The 19,565-nt window shown below is 38.4% G+C and overlaps 1 protein-coding gene across 3 annotated transcripts in view; it reads right to left on the reverse strand.

Moving 5' to 3' along the window:
* Golga5 (golgin A5) overlaps nucleotides 1-19,565 on the reverse strand; it is a 44,419-nt gene that overhangs the window by 19,672 nt on the left and 5,182 nt on the right. For 2 of the 3 annotated variants that reach the window (XM_004837028.4, XM_004837029.4), the window contains exons 3-7: nucleotides 12,959-13,189; nucleotides 11,222-11,441; nucleotides 10,503-10,626; nucleotides 7,783-7,986; nucleotides 3,325-3,495 (exon numbers count right to left, since the gene is read on the reverse strand). In XM_004837028.4, coding sequence (XP_004837085.1) covers nucleotides 3,325-3,495; nucleotides 7,783-7,986; nucleotides 10,503-10,626; nucleotides 11,222-11,441; nucleotides 12,959-13,189 — 950 coding nt within the window. The remainder of the gene's footprint in view (nucleotides 1-3,324; nucleotides 3,496-7,782; nucleotides 7,987-10,502; nucleotides 10,627-11,221; nucleotides 11,442-12,958; nucleotides 13,190-19,565) is intronic. The other variant, XM_004837030.4, reaches the window with a different exon arrangement.

Raw genomic sequence — 19,565 nt, forward strand, 5'->3', positions numbered from 1 at the left:
ACCAGAGAAAGACTCAACCCAAAAAGAGAACTACAGACAAATCTCCCTAATGAACACAGATGCAAAAATCTTCAACAAGATACTGGCAAACAGAATACAGAGGGTCATCAAGAAGATCATACACCCTGACCAAGTCGGGGATGGAAGGATGGTTCAACATTCATAAATTAATAAACGTAATACACTATTATTAACAGAGTCAAGGACAAAAACCATATGATCATCTCAATAGATGCAAAAAAGGCACTCAACAAAATCCAACACCCATTCATGATAAAAACCCTACAGAAATTTGGAGTAGAAGGTCTTTATCTCAACCTGATTAAGGCTATCTATGAAAAACCAACAGCCAACATCATACTAAATGGTCAAAAACTGAAAACTTTCACGCTAAAATCAGGAACAAGACAAGGATGCCCACTATTACCACTGCTGTTCAATATAGTTCTGGAAGCATTAGCCACAGCAATTAGAAAAGAGAAAGAAATAAAAGGAATAAAGATAGGAAAGGAAGAAGTTAAACTGTCATTATTTGCTGATGATATACTTCACAAAGAAGACCCAAAAAACTCAGCCAAAAGACTTCTAGACTTAACTGACAGATTCAGTAGAGTAGCTGGATACATTCAAAAACCAATAGCCTTCTTATACACAAATAACAGACTCACTGAGAGAGAAATTAGGGAAACAATTCCTTTTACAATAGGATCCAAAAAAAATGAAATATCTAGGAATCAATCTGACAAAGGAAGCAAAAGACCTCTACACGGAAAACTACAGCACCCTGAAAAAGGAGATTGAGGAGAATATAAGAAAATGGAAAGACATCCATTGCTCCTGGACAGAAAGAACCAATATAGTGAAAATGGCCATACTGCCAAAACTACTATATAGATTTAATGCAATACTGATTGAAATTCCAACAATATACTTCACAGAACTAGAGAAAACAATCCAAAAATTCATTTGGAACCAGAAGAGATCTAGAATAGCAAAAGCAATTCTAGGCAACAGAGACACGGCTGAGGGTATCACAATCTCCAACTTGAAACTATACTACAAAGCTACTGTGATTAAAAACAGCATGGTACTGGCAAAGAAACAGACCCAAGGATCAGTGGAATACATTAGAAGATGCAGAAACAACTCCAGACACACTCAGCCGCCTCATCTTTGACAAAGGAGCCAACCACCCTCATTGGAGGAAAGATAGCCTATTTAATAAACGGTGTTGGAAAAACTGGATTTCAACCTGCCAAAGATTAAAACTAGACCCATACCTATCCCCATGCACTAAACTAAGATCAAAGTGGATTAAAGATCTAAATATTAAGACAGAAACACTAAACTTGCTGGAAGATAATTTAGGTAGAACTCTTGAAGATATTGGCACAGGAAAAGACTTTATGAATAAAACCTCAGTAGCATGAGAACTAGCACAAAGAATCCACAACTGGGATCTCATCTTATTAAAAAGCTTCTGCACTGCAAGAGAAACCACCAACAGAGCTAACAGACAACCTACAATTTTGGAAAAAATTTTTAGTAGCTGTACCTTACACAAAGGACTGCTATCTAGAATACATAAAGAATTGAAAAAAATCAGACCCCCCAAATTCAAAGACCCAATTCAAAAATGGGCATCTGGAATGAACAGACATTTTTCAGACAAAGAAGTAAAAGCAGTAAATAAGCATATGAAAAAATGTTCAACATCACTGGTCATTCAAGAGATGCGGATGAAAACAACACTGAGATTCCACCTCACTCCAGAAAGAATGGCTGGTATCAAGAAATCATCCAACAGCAAATGCTGGCGGGGGTGTGGGGAGAAAAGAACCCTTCTCCACTGCTGGTGGGAGTGCAGGCTGGTGCGACCCCTGTGGAAATCAGTATGGAGATGCCTCAGAGAACTAGGACTAGAGATCCCATTCGACCCAGCTATCGCCCTGCTGAGTATCTTCCCCCAAAGAATTAAAAGAATCATACCACAGTGATATACGTGCACCCAATGTTCATAGTGGCACAGTTTGTAATAGCGAAAGCTTGGCAACAGCCCAAGTGCCCATCAACTGGAAACTGGATAAAGAAGATGTGGGTTTTTTTTTATAAAATGGAGTACTACTCACCCATAAAGAATGAGAAAATAGAGACATTTATAGCTAAATGGATGCATATTGAGGCCATACTCTTAAGTGAAATAAATAAGACACATGTGTGTAAATACAGAATAGTTTCTCTAGTGTGAGAAACTGAAAGTGTAATTAAGGATTAAAATGATTAAAGCAAATAATTGATCATTTGAAATAGGAAGAAAAGGTCCAAAGGGGTAGGGGTGGTGGGAGGGGAAGGGGAAAGGAAAGAAGGGAAAAGAAAAATTACAAGAAAAAAAAAATGGAAACGAAGTCTATGTAAATAGGGAAGGGTGGAGGGGCTGAAGGGCACACAGGTAATGGGGAAAAAATAAGAACTAAGATATATCATGTACAGGTACAAGCACCCAATGATAAATGTAAATGGACTGTATACCTAAAATGTAGCAATAAAAGAACTTAAGGGAAAAAAAAATTACATTTAAACTCACCTAAAAGTATAAGGACCGTTGCTGAGCCCATAACATCTCAGTGTTACAAATAAGCCCAAATCTAATTTGTCTTTAACAACCAGAATGTCAGATCCATAAATTTAAACACTCAGTCTGGTTCCCTGCTGTGACATGATGCTAAAGTACAGTGGACCCTTGAGTTACAACCGGCCTGACATACGAACAACTTGGGTTACCACCAGAATTTTAGTTTTAATTGATGAACAAAGTCTTAAGTTACGACCCAAATGCCAGGTGCTTGTGCTTCCAGATGGTCTCAGATACAGATTTGACCCTTAAAGGCTTCTGGAAGGAACATGACAGCCTCCTTTCCTCTGGGGGGTTCACTGAGAAATCCTGGGCCAATGTCTCTCTAGGGACACTAAGATCTGCTGTACACAGGAGAGAGACTTTGAAGGCTGTGTAAAGGAGTCTGGGCCTTCAACTGACCAACTTGAGTTACAACCAGCCCTCGAGAACAAACTGAGTTTGTAAGTCAAGGGTACACTGCAGATGGCAGCATGTGCTAAGTTTCAGTATCTGTGTTTATTACTCCCTTAGAGGTACAGTCAGTCAATGGATAAACCTGTTGTTTTAGACGCACTTCCACACGGTAACTAATCTTTCTGCAGAAGTTTCACACATCACTTCAGGAATACCCTTTCCCCGCAAATACAGAACTCATCATTTCTCAAACTGACAGTAGTAGGGGTAAGAAGTTGAACCACAGTGAATCTTACCTGTAGCTCAGACTTGAGCTGATGTATCTGGCCCATCAGCTTCTGTATTTCTTCCCTCTGCATCTCCTTCTCATGGCGAAGTTCTTCTAGCTCCATGCTATTAGCAACACTGCTATCTAAGCCTTCAAAACCAGAGCCTTCCTTTAAGCTGTTAATCAATTTTTCTTTAGACTATTATAAAAAAAGAAATATGTTTAAGCAAAGCAGACATTACCTTGAATACTGAGTGTTTTGTTGTTTTGGTAGTGCTGCGGATCAAACTCAAGGCACATAATCTTACCACTGTGCTATATATCCCCAGCTAGCTTATACAGTATATTAAATATCATCTCACCATACAGAAAGTAACCCAATATAGAAACATGCATTTATTATCTCCATCAAATGAAGTCCACAGATGATCAAATCTGCAGGGAAAAAAAATGCAACAGATCCTTGCTACATAATACCCTTAGATTTTAGTCTCCATGATTGTGTTAATAGTTGAAAACCTTTCATAAACACTATTTTTCTCATACTTTCTTCACATGCTTTTTTCCCCATCATATTCCACTCAACATATATTTATGGAGCGCCTACAAAGGGTTTGGTTTGTGCTGAATTTTCTGTGTAATAAAGATAATTATCTCTCACTCAGTTTCATAAGCTGAAAGGGAAATTACAAGTAGAAATTATCCAGTAGAAGGCAATAAACCCAAGAGTGTGATATGGCCAGATTATCTGCACAGTTCTGAGCAGGAGAACCCGCTTCTAGGGAAGAGAAGGCTTCACTTCAAAGACAATATTTCTGCTGACTTTCAAACATGGTTAAGATTTTAACATACAGAGAAAGCCCAGGGCAAATCATAAAAATGCAAAGGCATAGAGGATCTATGAGAAAGCACTGGGGGATGCAGCTTAAAGTACGGTTAGTTCCGATTTGTATGAGGCTAGATGCCAGGCTACAATCTTTTCATTTTACATGGTGGACTAAAACAAATTACCAAAAGGTGGATGTGGGAGTGACATGACCAGTGTTGCATCTCGTGATACTTAATCTGGCCACGCTGCAAAGCAGGTGTTCACAAACTATGCCCTGTGTTTTGACAGCCCACAAGATAACAAAGGCTTTTACGCCAGGGATTTAGCTCAGTGGTTCCACCACCTGCCTCTCAAGCACAAAGTCCTGAGTTCGATCCCTGGTACAAAAAAAAAAAGCTTTTACACTTTAAAAGACTATAAAAAATAGAAACAAAAAATATGTGATGGAGACCACACATAGTTCACAGGCCCTACCATTTTAAACATGTGACCCACTACAGAAAAAGTCTGCAGACTCCTGGCACGAAAGATGAGTTGGAAGAAGAGATCTGACATGTGAAGGCCAGTTTATACAGTGTTTTAAAGTTATAAAAATATCACAAAACCAAAACCTCCCACCCTCACTCCTGTCTAGCTACTGCCATGCCCTTGCATCCACAGTCAAGCTGTCTATCGTCACGTCTTCAGCTCCCAGTGCCCCCTGGAGCTCCCCTTCGTGGGTTCCAGGGAGATTCCCAGCACCAGTCCAAGAGATCCGCTCAGTCCACATCACAACAGAGCCTGTCACCTGCCTGTCACCCCCACCGAAAGCTTCCTCTGGCTGGGCTTCCTTGGATGGATGCCATCAGTCTCCTCCTGGTTCTCTCCAATGTCTGACCACTCCCTAGATCAGGGTTTTGCTTCTACAGGCTCTTTTCCTTTGCCCAGTTTGTAAATGCTGGTGTTTAAGGTGATGTTCGTAGCCCTCAGCCCTCTCTACCTTCTCAGGCTACATACTGTTCTTGATTAATCTCAGCCACACTCCCAACTTACATGCTATCTGGCCATGGTCAATGCCCACATTTTCTTCTGAGCTCCTGGCCTATACTTCTAATCACCTGCCTGACACTTAGGCAAATCAGGAAGCTGGAGTCATCTCACATACCATTTGCCCTCTTCCCCTTTCCTTCAGCTCAATCTGCAAGTCCCATATATTTTACTTTCTACATTAGTTGTTCCATTCACCATCCTCATTTCCACAAACTTAGATCAGGTTCTCGTTATTTCTTACAATCACCTCTTTATCATCTACCTCCCCATCCCTTATCCTTTCAATGCATTCATGAATTTCTTGGGTAGCAGGGACTATGCTCTTGGATTCATATACTCAAATCTGATCTTACTACTCATTGCCTTACTCTGATCTTACACTGATCTTACACGGATCATTGCCACTTGTCTTCTTCTCACCTACAGATGAAATAAAAACTTTGCATGGTATAAAAGCCCTCCACAATCTCATTCAGTTTTATCTATCTCTTAATCTCGTATACTTTATGCTGCAGCAATAGGGAACTAGCTCCCCCAAGCATGCCAAGTTCGCCCAGACCCCCTGACTTGGGCATGGGCTGTTCTAGCTGAACACCCTCCCATAAAAAAGCTGTTCTAGCCGAACTCTCTTCCATAGCAAGAGTCTTCCTACTCATCCTTCAGGGTTCTCTTCTCACATTATCTCCTCAGTGCAATCATCCCTGACACTCCCAGGTGTCATTCTGGGGGCCTTTTCTCTCATGTTCCCACTGTGCTACATTAATAACTTCATCAATTACTTTGGTTTCTTCCCACTAAGCTGGATGCTCCCTTAAAGGAAGAGAATACATCTTTTGAGCTTTGTATCTCAGCACCTACACCATGGTGCCTAGTGCAGAGTGAGGTGCTCAGTAAGTACCTTCTCAATGAATTAACAACTTAAGAGTGAACAACACAAATAATTAGAAAGAAGAGTTTGGAGGAGCTGGACATGGTATTTCACAGCCAGAAGACTGAGGCTAAAGGAAAATGGTAAGTACAAAATGACCCTGTTGAAATTTTGGATTTTTTGGTAAATGACTATGTGTACATACAAGCTTTTATGCTGGGTGGCAACAATATAAACCAGGAAGGAAAAGTGAAGAAGATGGTTAGGGGTTGGGAGATCCCACGCCTATAACACAGGCAGCTAGAAACTGGTCAGGAGGTGAGAGTTGGAGACAAGGTTGAAGTCATACAGAGGTGACAAACAGAGGCAGAGTGAGTACATAACAATGCAAGGTAAGAAAGAATAATGAAAGAGGATTTAGGACAAAACTTAAGAAGAAAATTCTTACTCTGTGGAGATGGGGAAGAAGGCCCCAAAAAGACAGAAACAGCATAGGTCAAAATGAGCACCAGGGAGGTGTGGATGGCATAGAAGGCAGGAGTTCTAAGAAGGTGGGAAGGTAACAGTGCCAAATACTCTAACATATCAACATGAATGGACACAAAGAAGGACAAAGAATATATGTGTAGGGGCTGGGGATTTAGCTCAGTGGTTCTGCCGCCTGCCTTGCAAGCAGAAGGATCCGAATTCGATCCCCAGTACCAAAAAAAAAAAAAAAAAGAATATATGTGTAGGTCATTCCAGACTTTCTTTTTTGGTACCAGGGGTTGAACCCAGGACCTTCTGCCTGAGAAGCACGCGCGATGACACTAAGCTAAATCCCCAGCCCTCATTATAGACTTTTGAGAAGATACTTTCAGAAATGTAGCAGAGGGCTGGGGATTTAGCTCAGTGGTTCCATCGCCTGCCTCGAAAGTGAAAGGTCCCGAGTTTGATCTGCAGTACCAAAATAAAAAGAAATGTAGCAGAGACAGAAATTACATGAAGGAACGAAAGTTAACAAGTTCTAAAGAAATGAGGACAGCAGATACCCAGCAATTCTGATATATTTTGCACTGAAAGAAGGAAGGGTAGAGAAAGAGTTCCAAGTGGTAAAAAACAAAAAACTAAAACAAGATTAGTTTTTTCTCAGGCAGGAGTAGGAGTCTCAAGATTCAGTCTTCATTTTTCCACTGAGTAGCACATGCTCCTCTGTAAGCTAAGTCAGAGGCAGCAGCATAGAGACACACAGGAGGGGTCAGAAATATGGAGAAAGGGCTTGAATGAGGCATGAATAAGAGACGGAATCAAGCACTGGCAGAAAAAAAAAATGAAAGGACATGTGTTCTCTCTGAGATGAGAGGCAAAGAAGAGAAAATCTGAAGACTGTAGTAGGTTACTGCAGTCTTAGCAAAGTGGAAGGTCAGGTCACTTTAGAGATAAGAGAGAAGAAAGTGGGGTGAGATGATTCTGAGAGCTGGATAAGGCGTGGATCACTTGGCTCTGCAAAGTTCAACAGGGCTGCTCAGCAACAAACATTAACACCTCACAGTGATTAAGGTGACAGGTTAATTATCTGAACTAGGTGGTGGCAGTAGAGTTTTAAATAACAAATTGGTAGGACCAGGAGAGATTTCATCCTTTTTATAAACTTTCTAAGTACAGCAAGGCAATCCAGCCAAACAGTAATCATTTCACAGTATCTAGAAAGAGTGTATCTCTCAGTTAACTGACACATTTTCATAATCATTCATATTCAAAAGCGTATACTTCACGCTTACTTGGAGTATTCTAGTGGCCTTTTGCTTGTAGTCAATTAATTCCTGCTTAGAAGACTCCCAGTTCGACTTGTATAGCTTGACTTGCTGCTGCAGTTCATCAACTCTCTTCTTCTCATCAGAGTATTTTCTTTCTGCCAGAGTAACTGTTTCTGCCAAGTTCTGACGTTCCATTTCCATTTTATTAAGGCGTGCAGCAAACTCATTCTGAGATAAATTGTTATAACATATGTATCTTTAACTTTGAACCATTAATTCAGATATCTTATGGGATGTACTAGCTCAGACCAACAACATAGTACAAAAAATTCTTCATTTGTTAGGAGCTAAATAAAGAGCAGAAAATCTAAAACTGTGGGTTTAAAACATGGCAATGCATCAAAATCAACAAGGGAGTTTGCTGAAAAAGCAGCCACTCCAGACCTTTCCCAGAAATATTTTAATTCCAAACTGAACTGCAATTTGTGAGACTGGGCTTAGGAATCTGTTTTCTAAGAAACTTCTGAGGTGATTGGGTCACCTGGATAACAGGTCTAGTCTCTTAATGGCTGAGCAATGACCACCAGTCATCGTTACAGAAAACTAGATGTCTATGAGAAAACAAATGGAACAATGAAGGAAACACCTTTTCTAATATCATGAGTAGTGTTTTCATCTTATTTCAAATTTGCTAATAAACTATTCCAGTTTTTTAGCTTAAGAAACCTTTAAGCACACTCTAAAAGCACACTGCTTGTCATTTAGTCTATTTAGAAACAAATCCCCTAGTTCTGAGAACTGTTACCTTTCTTCTCAAAAGTTCCCATCACCAGAAAACTGAGCAATTAGAGAGCTTCTAGAGTTACATGCCAATAACTAAAGCTCACAAACTTCTGATCGAAGGTCAACTTCTGTTTTGGAGAAAAAGCAGCAAAAGGACTGCTGCGAAAAGTCAACTTAGTCAGATGTGGCTAAGGCAGCTGAGAAACTGAATGTTAAAGTTTATTCATTATAATTAACTTACACTGAAACAAGTAATAATTGTTAGAAAGTTTTTTTTGGTTATAGAGATATAATTCTCATCTCATAAAGTTCACCCTTAAAAGGGTATATTTACTGAGTTGCACAGCCATTACAATATAGTTCCAGAATATCTTCATCAATCCCAAAATAAATCCCCTCCCTAATTCTCCCTCTCTCCTCAACCCCTAGAGCAACTGTTAATCTAACTTTGTTTCTCTGTGGATTTATCTATTCTGGACTTTCATACAAACAGAACCATGTAACATGTGGCTTCTGCATGTGTCTTCTTTAATGTGCAGCGCTTCCAAGGTTCGGCCGACTACTGACACACACAGCGTGTACCAACACCATTATATTTCATGGCTGAATAAGACTTCCGTGTACGGACACACCACAGCATGCTTATCTGTGTAGCAACTGGCAGACGTGTATTACTTGTAGTTTTGGGCTATTAGGAATAATGCTGCTATAAACATTTGTACACAAGCTTTTATGTGGACATCTATTTTCAGTGCTCTTTCATAAATGCCTATGTAGGTACAGACTACTAGGTCATGTGATTACTCTTACTTTTTGGGGAACTACCTACTCTCAGAAAAACTTGTAAAAATGTTTAGAATAACTGGGGTATATTAATGTACTCACTCATTTGTAAATTCTATGAAATCTAAATAGATTAAGCATTCTTGAGGAAAATTTAGTGATGGAATTGAAATGTGCTGTAAATGTAAAATATACCACGTCTTAAAGGATTAATAGCCAAAAAAGGTGTAAAATTAATACATGTTTAAGATGATGATACTATATAAACTGAAAACCCCTTATCTGAAATACCTGAGAGCAGCAGTTGTTCACTTTCATATATGTAATGAACTATTTGGGGATGGAACTCAAGTTTAAACATAAAATTAATTTGTGTTTCACATACACATAGCTTGAAGGTAATTTTATATAGTTTTTAAAATAATTCTGTGCACAAAACAAAGTTTCACAATGTGGAATTTTCCACTTGTGGCAAAAAGTTTCCAAAATCAGAACACTTCAGATTTAGGGATTTTAGATTAGGGTTGGTCAAACTGTACTTACGCTACACTGTATTAAATGAAATGTTTGTTAGATTTAAGAAAACACATTACTGTACAGTATTTGATATTACTTTCAGGACTGAAGTGTTTTCATCAGTTGAGAAGAGCTCCTGGACCAGTGGTTCACAACCCCAGCTAACCACTGGATTGCCTGTAAATCCTGTGAAAACAAGCTACCCATGGCCCGGCCCTACCTCACACAGTGGAATGCACAAAGGCTGGCATCAGAAAGCCTTATCTAGGTGACTCTAGAGCACAGACAGGGCTGAGACTGAACAGGATAAAAACTATGTTGGAGTGAAACTAATATTATGTACAACTATCTCTTGCAATAAATGAATCAGATTTAACTGGAATCAGAAAAAGCACAAGCAAAAATTCCTCAAGCCAGCATTTACTCAAATAATGGTAATGGTTGTTGCAAAACTAAATTAAGTGAAAGATACACATCTGTAATGAGTATTAACTATCTCACACATAAAATGAAATAAATTAGCAAAGATCAAGTTGATTTTCCAAAGAAAGAGAATTTTCTGAAATACACTGCAGAATTTTATTGTAAACGTGTTAGGAAACACCACAAAGTTATTCCTCCTTGTCCAAATATCAACAGAATGCTGCTGTCTCCCTTCTAACCTGCATCTGTTTGTAGCTTTCTTGCTCTCTCTTCAGAGTGGCATCCGTTTCATGCAGTCTCTCTTGAAGAGTTTGCAGAGCTTGATTCTGTAGGCTACTTCCTTCACTGTGATCCTGCATTATTCTAAAAGAGAATGCAGCATGGGTCAAAAAAACATACAAGTGAAAAAGAAGAATCATCTTTAGAGCATCTCTGTTAGTCAAACAAAAATGATCTGCCTAAAATATTCTTAGAAAAATCTTTTTCCTTCTAATGGAGTATTTTAGGGTTCCAAATACAAGCACATACCATACATCAAAGATTAAGGTAACTAAATTCTTCAAATACTTTTAAATTCAGAATTTGCTAACAGTGCACCTCCAAATACAAATGATGCCTTTTTTGTGTGTGTGTGTGCTAAGGATTAAACTCAGGGCCTGTGCACTGAGCTACATCCCCAGAGCTTTTTATTAATTTTATTTTGAGAAAAGATCTTGCTAAGCTGTTAAGCAGCCTAGGCTGTACTCAAACTTCTAGTTCTCCTGCTTCAGCCTCCCAGAGTGCTGAGATTATAGGCATATGCAATTGTTCCCTGCTGATGAAACGATTTTAAGTGCCCATACTTTCAATGCTGCCATAAGAAATTTTATATCTTGTAAATTTTCATAAACTAGGACACAGTGCAATGTTCATTAGAACCATTCTAGCTCCTGGTTTTTATTATTACAGAGTTACCTACCGTGACTTCTCACTCTGCAGGGCTTCCAGCGCCTCTGTGCGAGTACTGAGCAACTGGTCAGCCTCCTGGAGTCTCACTTTCAGGACGGCCAGCTGAGAGTCCTTTGCAGCCACTGCTTCCATCAGGTCATCAACTTGGGCCTGGAGTTCTCGAGTTATTCGATCACTCTTTGAATGGTCAACATTCCATTTTTCAACTCTTGCCCTTGCTTTGTTTAATTCTATAAAAATGAAATTTCTCTACATGAGCAAAACCGAAAACATCTTTTTCACAGCCCACACAGACTGTTGTCCCTTTAGGATTTTAGTTTTTACCAAAATTAGGAGATCACAAATATCTTCTTTTTTTGTTGTTGTTTTTTGCCCCAAATGAGACACCCATTTTTCAAGGCCAATATGCACACCTGTATTACAGTTAATGGATTAGAAAAGAGGCATGAAGCTAGCTGTTCTTCCACAATGTTGTTACTTCTGGAGATACATCAGAAAGCACTATGGGAGCTCAAACTGGTAGACAGCAGGATTAACAACATTAAAGTTGTCAGTGAATTTGTCGAGTCCTGTTGGAGAAGGGTAAAAGAATGGAAATCCAAAGCAAAGATGCACTCCAGGAAGAAAAAAGCGAAGCCCAAAACAAAGCCTAAACATAAAACATAAAACACAGGAAAGCATTTGTTTCTTTCAATTACTGTTAGAAAAGATTTTCTTTTAACCCAGAAAATCAGTGCCAAGGGGCAATGCAGTGCTCTATTTCAGAATATAATGGCATTTCTACACCCTCCTATACAATCTACAACTGCAGTGCTCCACCGGGGGGAAAATCTATTTCTGTCTACATCAGTCCTAGCAAAGTGAAGTTTTTCTAAAATCTTGTCTTAACCAACCTTCCTATTCTGCTCTTCTGGGCCTTCTCCCATGTGTGGGCCAGTTTTCCCACTGTCCCCTCGTTTCTCTCATTAGCTCCAGGAACAAGGTCAGTGATTTCCTTTTGTTTTCTCCTCAGTCACTTACATTAACATGCACCCCTGTCACTACCTCCGACATGAGATTATTTCCTTTTTAATTAATCATTTCTGAGGAACTTAGGTTTTCTACTCTGGGGCCATCTCACTGCACAATTCCCAAGGGCACTACTCAAACTGAATTCCATGGAGCAGCAACACTGGACCTTCATTTTATGCCACCTATGGTTCATGGAACAGTCCCCCTGAAAGGTGACGCAAGCTAGTAATCCCAGAACTCGGAAGACCAAGGTAGGAGGGCTGCAGTGAGTTCATGGTCAGCCTGGGCTGCACAGTAAGTTCAAGGCCAGCCTGAACTACAAGTGAGACCCTATTTCCAAAAAGAAAAACAAACAACAATAATGCAACAAATAAAAAATTTGGATGATTATTAATGTGTGGTTCCCGTAAGTTCTTAAATTTAGTAGTGACTAAAGAAAGACCAAACTAGTCAATATTCTGTTTTGGGTTGGTAGGAGGATGATAGGTCCCATTTTCAAATTTGGGCCCTATATTTCTTTCTTTTTTTTTTTTTTTGGTACTGGGGATCGAACTCGGGACCTTGCGCTTGCGCAGCAGGCGTCAGAACCACTGAGCTAAATCCCCAGCCCCAGGCCTTATATTTCTATGAAAATGGCATTTTATAAGTCTCACCTAAACTATCTGTAATTAAATGTAAAGTTTTTTAGCTCTGAATGTTATATTTCTAATCCTGAACAATTTAAATAAGACTTTACCTTCTTGAGTTTCTTTGGATCTTTGAAGTAATGAGGCCATTTCCTGATTTAAAGACTGAACTTCATTCCTCAGCAGCTGATTCTCCAGTCGGAGATTAGACAGTTCATGTGATCTGCCATTATCACTAGATGCTGGGTTGTGACCAGTGGGAGAAGCAGCATTAGATGATGAGTTTTCCTTTGAAGAATCCTCTTGGCCTTCAGGGACAAGATCTGAATTACTTGCAGTGTCTGTAAAACACAGACACACAAATCCAGTTATACCAGCAAGGTCCCCAGGTGTGCACAGGAAGCTTACTTTCTTGTAGGACACTGCTGGCTCAGGTTGACTACTACGGCTAAATTATCATCAATTCTCAACAGGCTTCCCCTGATGAAAATGCATTCTCAAAATCTGGACACACTAAATCAACGGTGACAGAAAACGTAAGAATACAGTCTAGGAAGAAGAAAACCAGAGGTAGTTTGAATGGCTGAGTTTCAGTCTCTTCTTTTGTCTCTGAAATGTTTCTGGGGGGAAAAAAGGAGAGGTCTCAACAGTGAAGATACTGGGAAGGCACACCAGAACAGCTGTGAGTTTCAAGGCAAGAAGAATAATAACTAACTGGAATATAAAATATCTCAACACAGACAGAGCCTCATGAATTAAGAGTCATCTTGCTTTTCTTACTAAATCTGATGCTATACACTTTTCACTTACTTGAAAAATTATGCAATAAAAAATGAACTATACCTAAATGACAAAACTGACAAAACAGGGAGACAGATCTTTTGCAAAAGTGAAGAGGACCAAGAAATGGAGGGAAGGGGGCAGGCGGAGAGAGGAGAGGAAGGGGATAAAAAAAGAATTCAGATTATGAATTGTATATGTACCAACTCCCCATAATGAATGTAATCATTACGTACTGCAGATATGCACTGATAAAAATAAAACTAAAATCAGCCAGGGATTTAGCTCAGTGGTGCTCCACCTGCCTTGCAAGTGCAAGGTTCCAAGTTTGATCCCCAGTACAAAAAAGAAATAAAACTAAGATCATATATGGGCAAGACTTGACTATTTGTTTATCTAACCTCATGAAGAGTCAATAATCACATGAAAAAGAACCTCAGAATCTTTTTTGTCTTATTTTGACAGGGTTTCATCATACAGCCCAGGCTGGGCTGGAACTCAGTGATCCTGCCTCAGGATCACAGCATGCACCAGTGGTAAAGTGGTAAAGTGTTTACTTACCACCTACAAGGCCCTTGTTTTCATCCCCAGCATCAAAAAAATTAAAATAAACTGTATGTAATAATTAGAAACTATGTAGGACTTAAACATAATTTTAAAACTACACATTTGTTTACCCAACAAATAACAAGAAAAGAAGGGTAGGGTAGGTATTCTACAGATTAAAAGAATCTTGGGCCGGAGATTTAGTTCAGGGGTACTGCTGTCTGCCTTGCAAGTGCAAGGTCCTGAGTTCGATCCCCAGTACCAAAAAAAAAAAAAAATCTTAAGCGCAATCTCAACTTTTTTAAAGCAACACCAAAGTGAGTCTTTAACAGGGCCTATGCTGCCACACAGGGCCCATGCTGCCAGTACATAGGCGGGAGCCCTCCTGGAATAAACCCTCCACTCTTATTTGGAGTCTCAAATAGACCAACTGTTAAAAAAACAAAACAGAAAGAGACAGGGAAATCTGAATGCTGAGTAGATACTAAGGTGGTATAAATCTGTTTCTAAACCATAATTTTTAGAGTAACAAAAATAAATGTTTAGTAGAAGAAATGGCATATGAGTTGTGATTTCCTTCAAAATAATTCAGCAGCTGACAGCTGAAGAAAGACATGGGCCCCAGGCATGATGGCTCATGCTTGCAATCCCAGCTATGTGGAAAACAGAGGAAGGAAGATTAGAGTTTATGGCCAGTCTTAGCACTTAGTGAGACCCTGACTCAAAACAAAACTTTGTAAAAAGCCGGGGATGTAGCTCAGAGGCAGAGTGGTTGCTAGCTTGTACAAGGCCTTAGATTCAGTCCCCACTTCAGAAAGAAAAACAAAGAATTTTTTTAAGAAAAAAAAAAGGGAGAGGGGATTGGAAATAGGGTATAAACAAGAATAGTCATGAGTTGATTACCACTGCTGGACAACATAACTAAGAAATGACCACTATTTTAGCACGTTTGAAATTTCCAAAATAAGATTTTAAAAAGAAATGAAATAGATATCCAAACTTCTGGGATATCTAAAGCAATATTTAAAATTTGTTTAGAGGGAAATTTATAGACTTAAGTACTTAAAGATAACAGGAAAGAATAAAATTAATGAGTTATATATTCATCTTAGCTGCTATAAAACTAGTAAAATAAACCCAAAGAAAGCAGAAGTTAAAATAATAAAGAAAATATTAGTGAGGATGAACATAACCAAAAGTGGTTCTCTGGGAGACAGAAACAATATGAAGCAGGTACACTTTAGAATGTATATGCTACTGAAATTCAGTAAGCTGTATGTACTGTAAATATGTGCATGTTACTCTGTCAATTATACTTCATTAAAGCTATTTTTTTTTCATTAAAGCTATTCTTTTGTTTTGTTTTTTTTTGGTACCGGGGATTGAACTCGGGTCCTTGCGCTTGTGCAGCAGGCGGCGAAACCAGAGCTAAATCCCCGGCCCATTAAAGCTATTCTTAAAAAAAAAAACAGGCATTCAGCAGTGTAAAACTTATAGTCAGAATTCAATATATGCCAGATATTGATATTCTTCATGCAACATATTAAGATCTAATTTTGGTTTCTACAAGGTAACATGAATAAATGTCTGTTAAAAGTTTTAGCTGTGACACTATTATTTTCCTGAAATTAAATAACCTTCTCAAAGTGTATGAAATAGATAAATTCTTAAAAAATAAAAGCCAAGGGCCGGGAATTTAGTTCAGTGGTTCCACTGCCTGCCTTGCAAGTGCAAGGACTCGAGTTTAATCCCTGGTACCAAAAAAAAAGTCAAATATATCAACAGTCTAAATTTTTCACTAAGAATACCCCAAGGCCCAATATTTGGACAGAGTTTCTAGCAAATATTCAGGATAAGTAAATAATCTTTGTTTTATACCAATTAATTAAGAGAAAAAGGAGGAAGATTTTCCTATCCATTTTATAGGACTAACATAATTGTAATACTAAAACCTAACAATATTATAGGTCAATTTCACTTCCAAGAAATGCAAAAACTCTAAATGACACTGGCCAACTGTAGGTTAAGTTTGGTTTTATGCTTTTCTTTTTTGGTACCGGGGATCGAACTTAGGACCTTCCACTTTCGAGACAGGTGCCGGAACCACTGAGCTAAATCTCTGGCCCTGATTTTATGCTTTTAAAAAACAATTGATACATATACTTTATTAATATTAAGGAAGAAAAATGATATTATCTCCATAAATACAAAGGGAAAACACTGCCAAAATTCAACATGGTAAAAACTCAAAACTAGTTAAATATGGGATCCTCCTTAGCCTGATTAAAAAGTACCTATGAAAGTTAATGCAAGGTCATTCAGAGTGGAACAGCCAGTGTTCCCCTTAAGACAAGGAGCAAGACAGAAAGCTGGTTGTCAGGTCCCAGCCAAAGAAATAAGGCCAAAAAATAGATCTTCTTAAAAGACCCAAAGGCTAAGAAGAAACAAACTGTTATTATTCACAGATGGTATGTATATAAAAATAAGAAAATTAAGAGCAATTTGGGTTGCTATGTATATATATACAAAACCAACACATCGGCAACAATAGAAAGCAAAACTTTTGAAAAATATAACTTCTAACAGATTCAAAAATGTAAACCATGTATGAATAAATCTAATGGAAGTTATAAAAGATCTTCAGGGAGAAAACAATAAACTCTTGATAAGACATTTAAAAGTAAGTTAAAATTATACATTAATGAGTTAGATAAACACAGTAAAAATGCCAATTCTCACCAAAGTAATAAACTCCCAATAAAAAGACCAATAGAAGTTTTGTGAAACTTGACAAGCCAATTCTAAAATGTGTTGGGGCAGGGATTTAGCTCAGTGGTTCCACCACCTGCCTCGCAAGCGCAAGGCCCTGAGTTTGATCCCAGGTACCAAAAATAAATAAATAAATATAAATAAATAAATAAATAAAATGTGTAAAAGGCAAAGAAAAGCCAAAACATTTCTCTTTTTTGGTGTTTTTGGGGAACTCATTATGTAGTTCAGGCTGGCCTTGAACTTGCAGCGATCCTCCTGCCTCAACCTCCTGAGTGCTAGGATTCGTGCAGGCACCACCACACTCAGCCAAAACATTTCTGAACAATGGTCATAAGGTAGAAGTTGCCCTATCAAATATTAAGACATATTAAAAAACTAAGACAGTGTGGTATTGGCTCGAGGATATACAAATGAACCAATGAAACAGAAGTGCCCAGAAAGAGACTAAAGAACTGATATATGATAAAGGTAGTACAGTGAATTGGTAGGGAAAAGATAGTCTTTTTTTCAATAAATGATGCTGGGGTAGCTGATTTTCATATGCCTACCTCATACTACATATAATAAATATCACTTTTAGGTAAATACCTAAATGTGAAAGGCAAAACTATAAAACCTTTAGAATATAGGAAACATATCTTATATGACCTTTGGGTATGGAAAGACTTTCTAAGAAAAAACTCAAGCCATAAATAAGACTGATATATTAATCTACATTAAGAACCTCTTTTCATTGAGATACCACAGCAAGAGGAGAGGGGAAAACCCGAAGTAAAACTAAGAAGGATGAGAAATAATTAGCATTTAAAATATGTAAAAATCAACAAGGAAAAAGACAAATAAGCCAGTAGAAAACACTGACAGAAAAAGACTGAAACAGGTACTTCCTAGAAAATGAAACAAAGTCAAATATTTGAAAAGATGCTCAACCACATTACCAAGAGGGAGATAAAAAAATGACAAAACTGATTTGCAAAACTTAAGTCACCTTGAAAATACCAAATGTTGGTAAAAACATACAGCCAAAGGAATTCTTTTTTTTTTTTTTTTTTTTTGGTGCCGGGGATCGAACTCGGGTCCTTGCGCTTGCGCAGCAGGTGGCGAAACCACTGAGCTAAATCCCCGGCCCCAAAGGAATTCTTAACCACAGCTGCTGAGTATAAACTGGTATTACCTCCTCCAACAACACTCATTAATAGCGCAGTTGAACACTGTCATTCCCTACAACTCAGCAGTTCCATTTCTGGGCATCCTAGGGCAGTGGTTCTCAACCAGGGGTGACTCAGCTTGACAGGGGACATTTGGCAATGAGTGGAGGGACACATTTTTGGTTACTATGGACATCTAAATGGTTAAGATGCCATGGATGCTGTTGAACATCCTACAAAGGGCAGGACAGCCTCCTATAACTGTCAATTATCTGGCCCAAAATGTGAATAATTCTGAGCTTGAGACCCTACCCTTGAGAAGCAAACTTAACTTTTACAACCCCAATATAGTATTAACTGGTTCTAACTAATTTCCCTATTAACCAGGTTCCTCTTGGTCCACCCTTTAAATGTAAGCTATTTCCTTTAAAAGTAAAAAAATTACTCTCAGTCAACTCTTGGTTTAAAGATTCTAATAGCACCACATTGCTTACGGCAATCACTTTAAAGTTTCACTGGCCCAACAACCACCTTGGGGACAAAAAGAATTCAGATGGCCCACTCCACCCCCAGAATATCTGACTCTGGAAGTCTGAAGGGGAACTGATAATTTGCCTTTTTTTTTTTTTTTGATAATTTGCTTTTTATTACATCACACAGTGATTCTAACACAAGCTGTACAGAGACCAATCTTTAACAATGATCTCTAAGAATGATGGGCAATAGTGTTACACAAAAGCCTTCACAAACAGATCCCAACTTGCTTTGGCTTCATTTTCTTCATCTCCTATCTCAAGTGTCCAGAACTTTATTGTATCTTTTTCTATGTTACCAACTCTTTTAAGAATCTGTTTTCTCTTTATGGAATGCTGTTTCTAACTTCTTCTCTCTTTTTAATCTGACAAACTCCTATTTACCCTTAAAGAGCCAGGTCAAAACAGAACCTCTGAATCCTTAATAGCTCAGGCAGTTAGTTACTGACCTTTCCACTCTCACAAATACTTCAATTACTTCATTTACTATATGTAAATTACCCAGTTACATATCTGCCTTACCCTCTAGATAGGTATTTATCCGTGCACCCAGTAGGTTCTCAGTAAATGTGTAATCAAAAAAGGTGAGAAGATATCTAGGAGTGTGAACATAATTAATAAACTGCTACTGAATGCTCCTACTTTAAAGCCCAACACCCATGGTTCTATATATGCTGCTTCTTTTATCCTGAAGATACAGATTTTACTAACAGGCAAAACTAAAAGAAGCTTTAACACTTAAGAATGTTTCCATTAATCATCAACTCTATAAAAAAATCCCTGCAAGAATCTATAAAGTTTACTGCAATTTAAAAATGCTTAGCAGGTGCTTCAATTAGCCCCATTAACCATATTAACCTCACTCTGCTGGTCAGATGTGCTTATAGAGGCAATTTCACAGTTCATTAAACAACTGAAAACCAGAATTCTAAGCGCTT

Source organism: Heterocephalus glaber, unplaced genomic scaffold (assembly GCF_053883595.1).
Source record: "Heterocephalus glaber isolate CG9 unplaced genomic scaffold, H.glaber_assembly_v1.0 deba00001608, whole genome shotgun sequence".
NCBI classification, from domain to species: Eukaryota; Metazoa; Chordata; class Mammalia; order Rodentia; family Bathyergidae; genus Heterocephalus; species Heterocephalus glaber.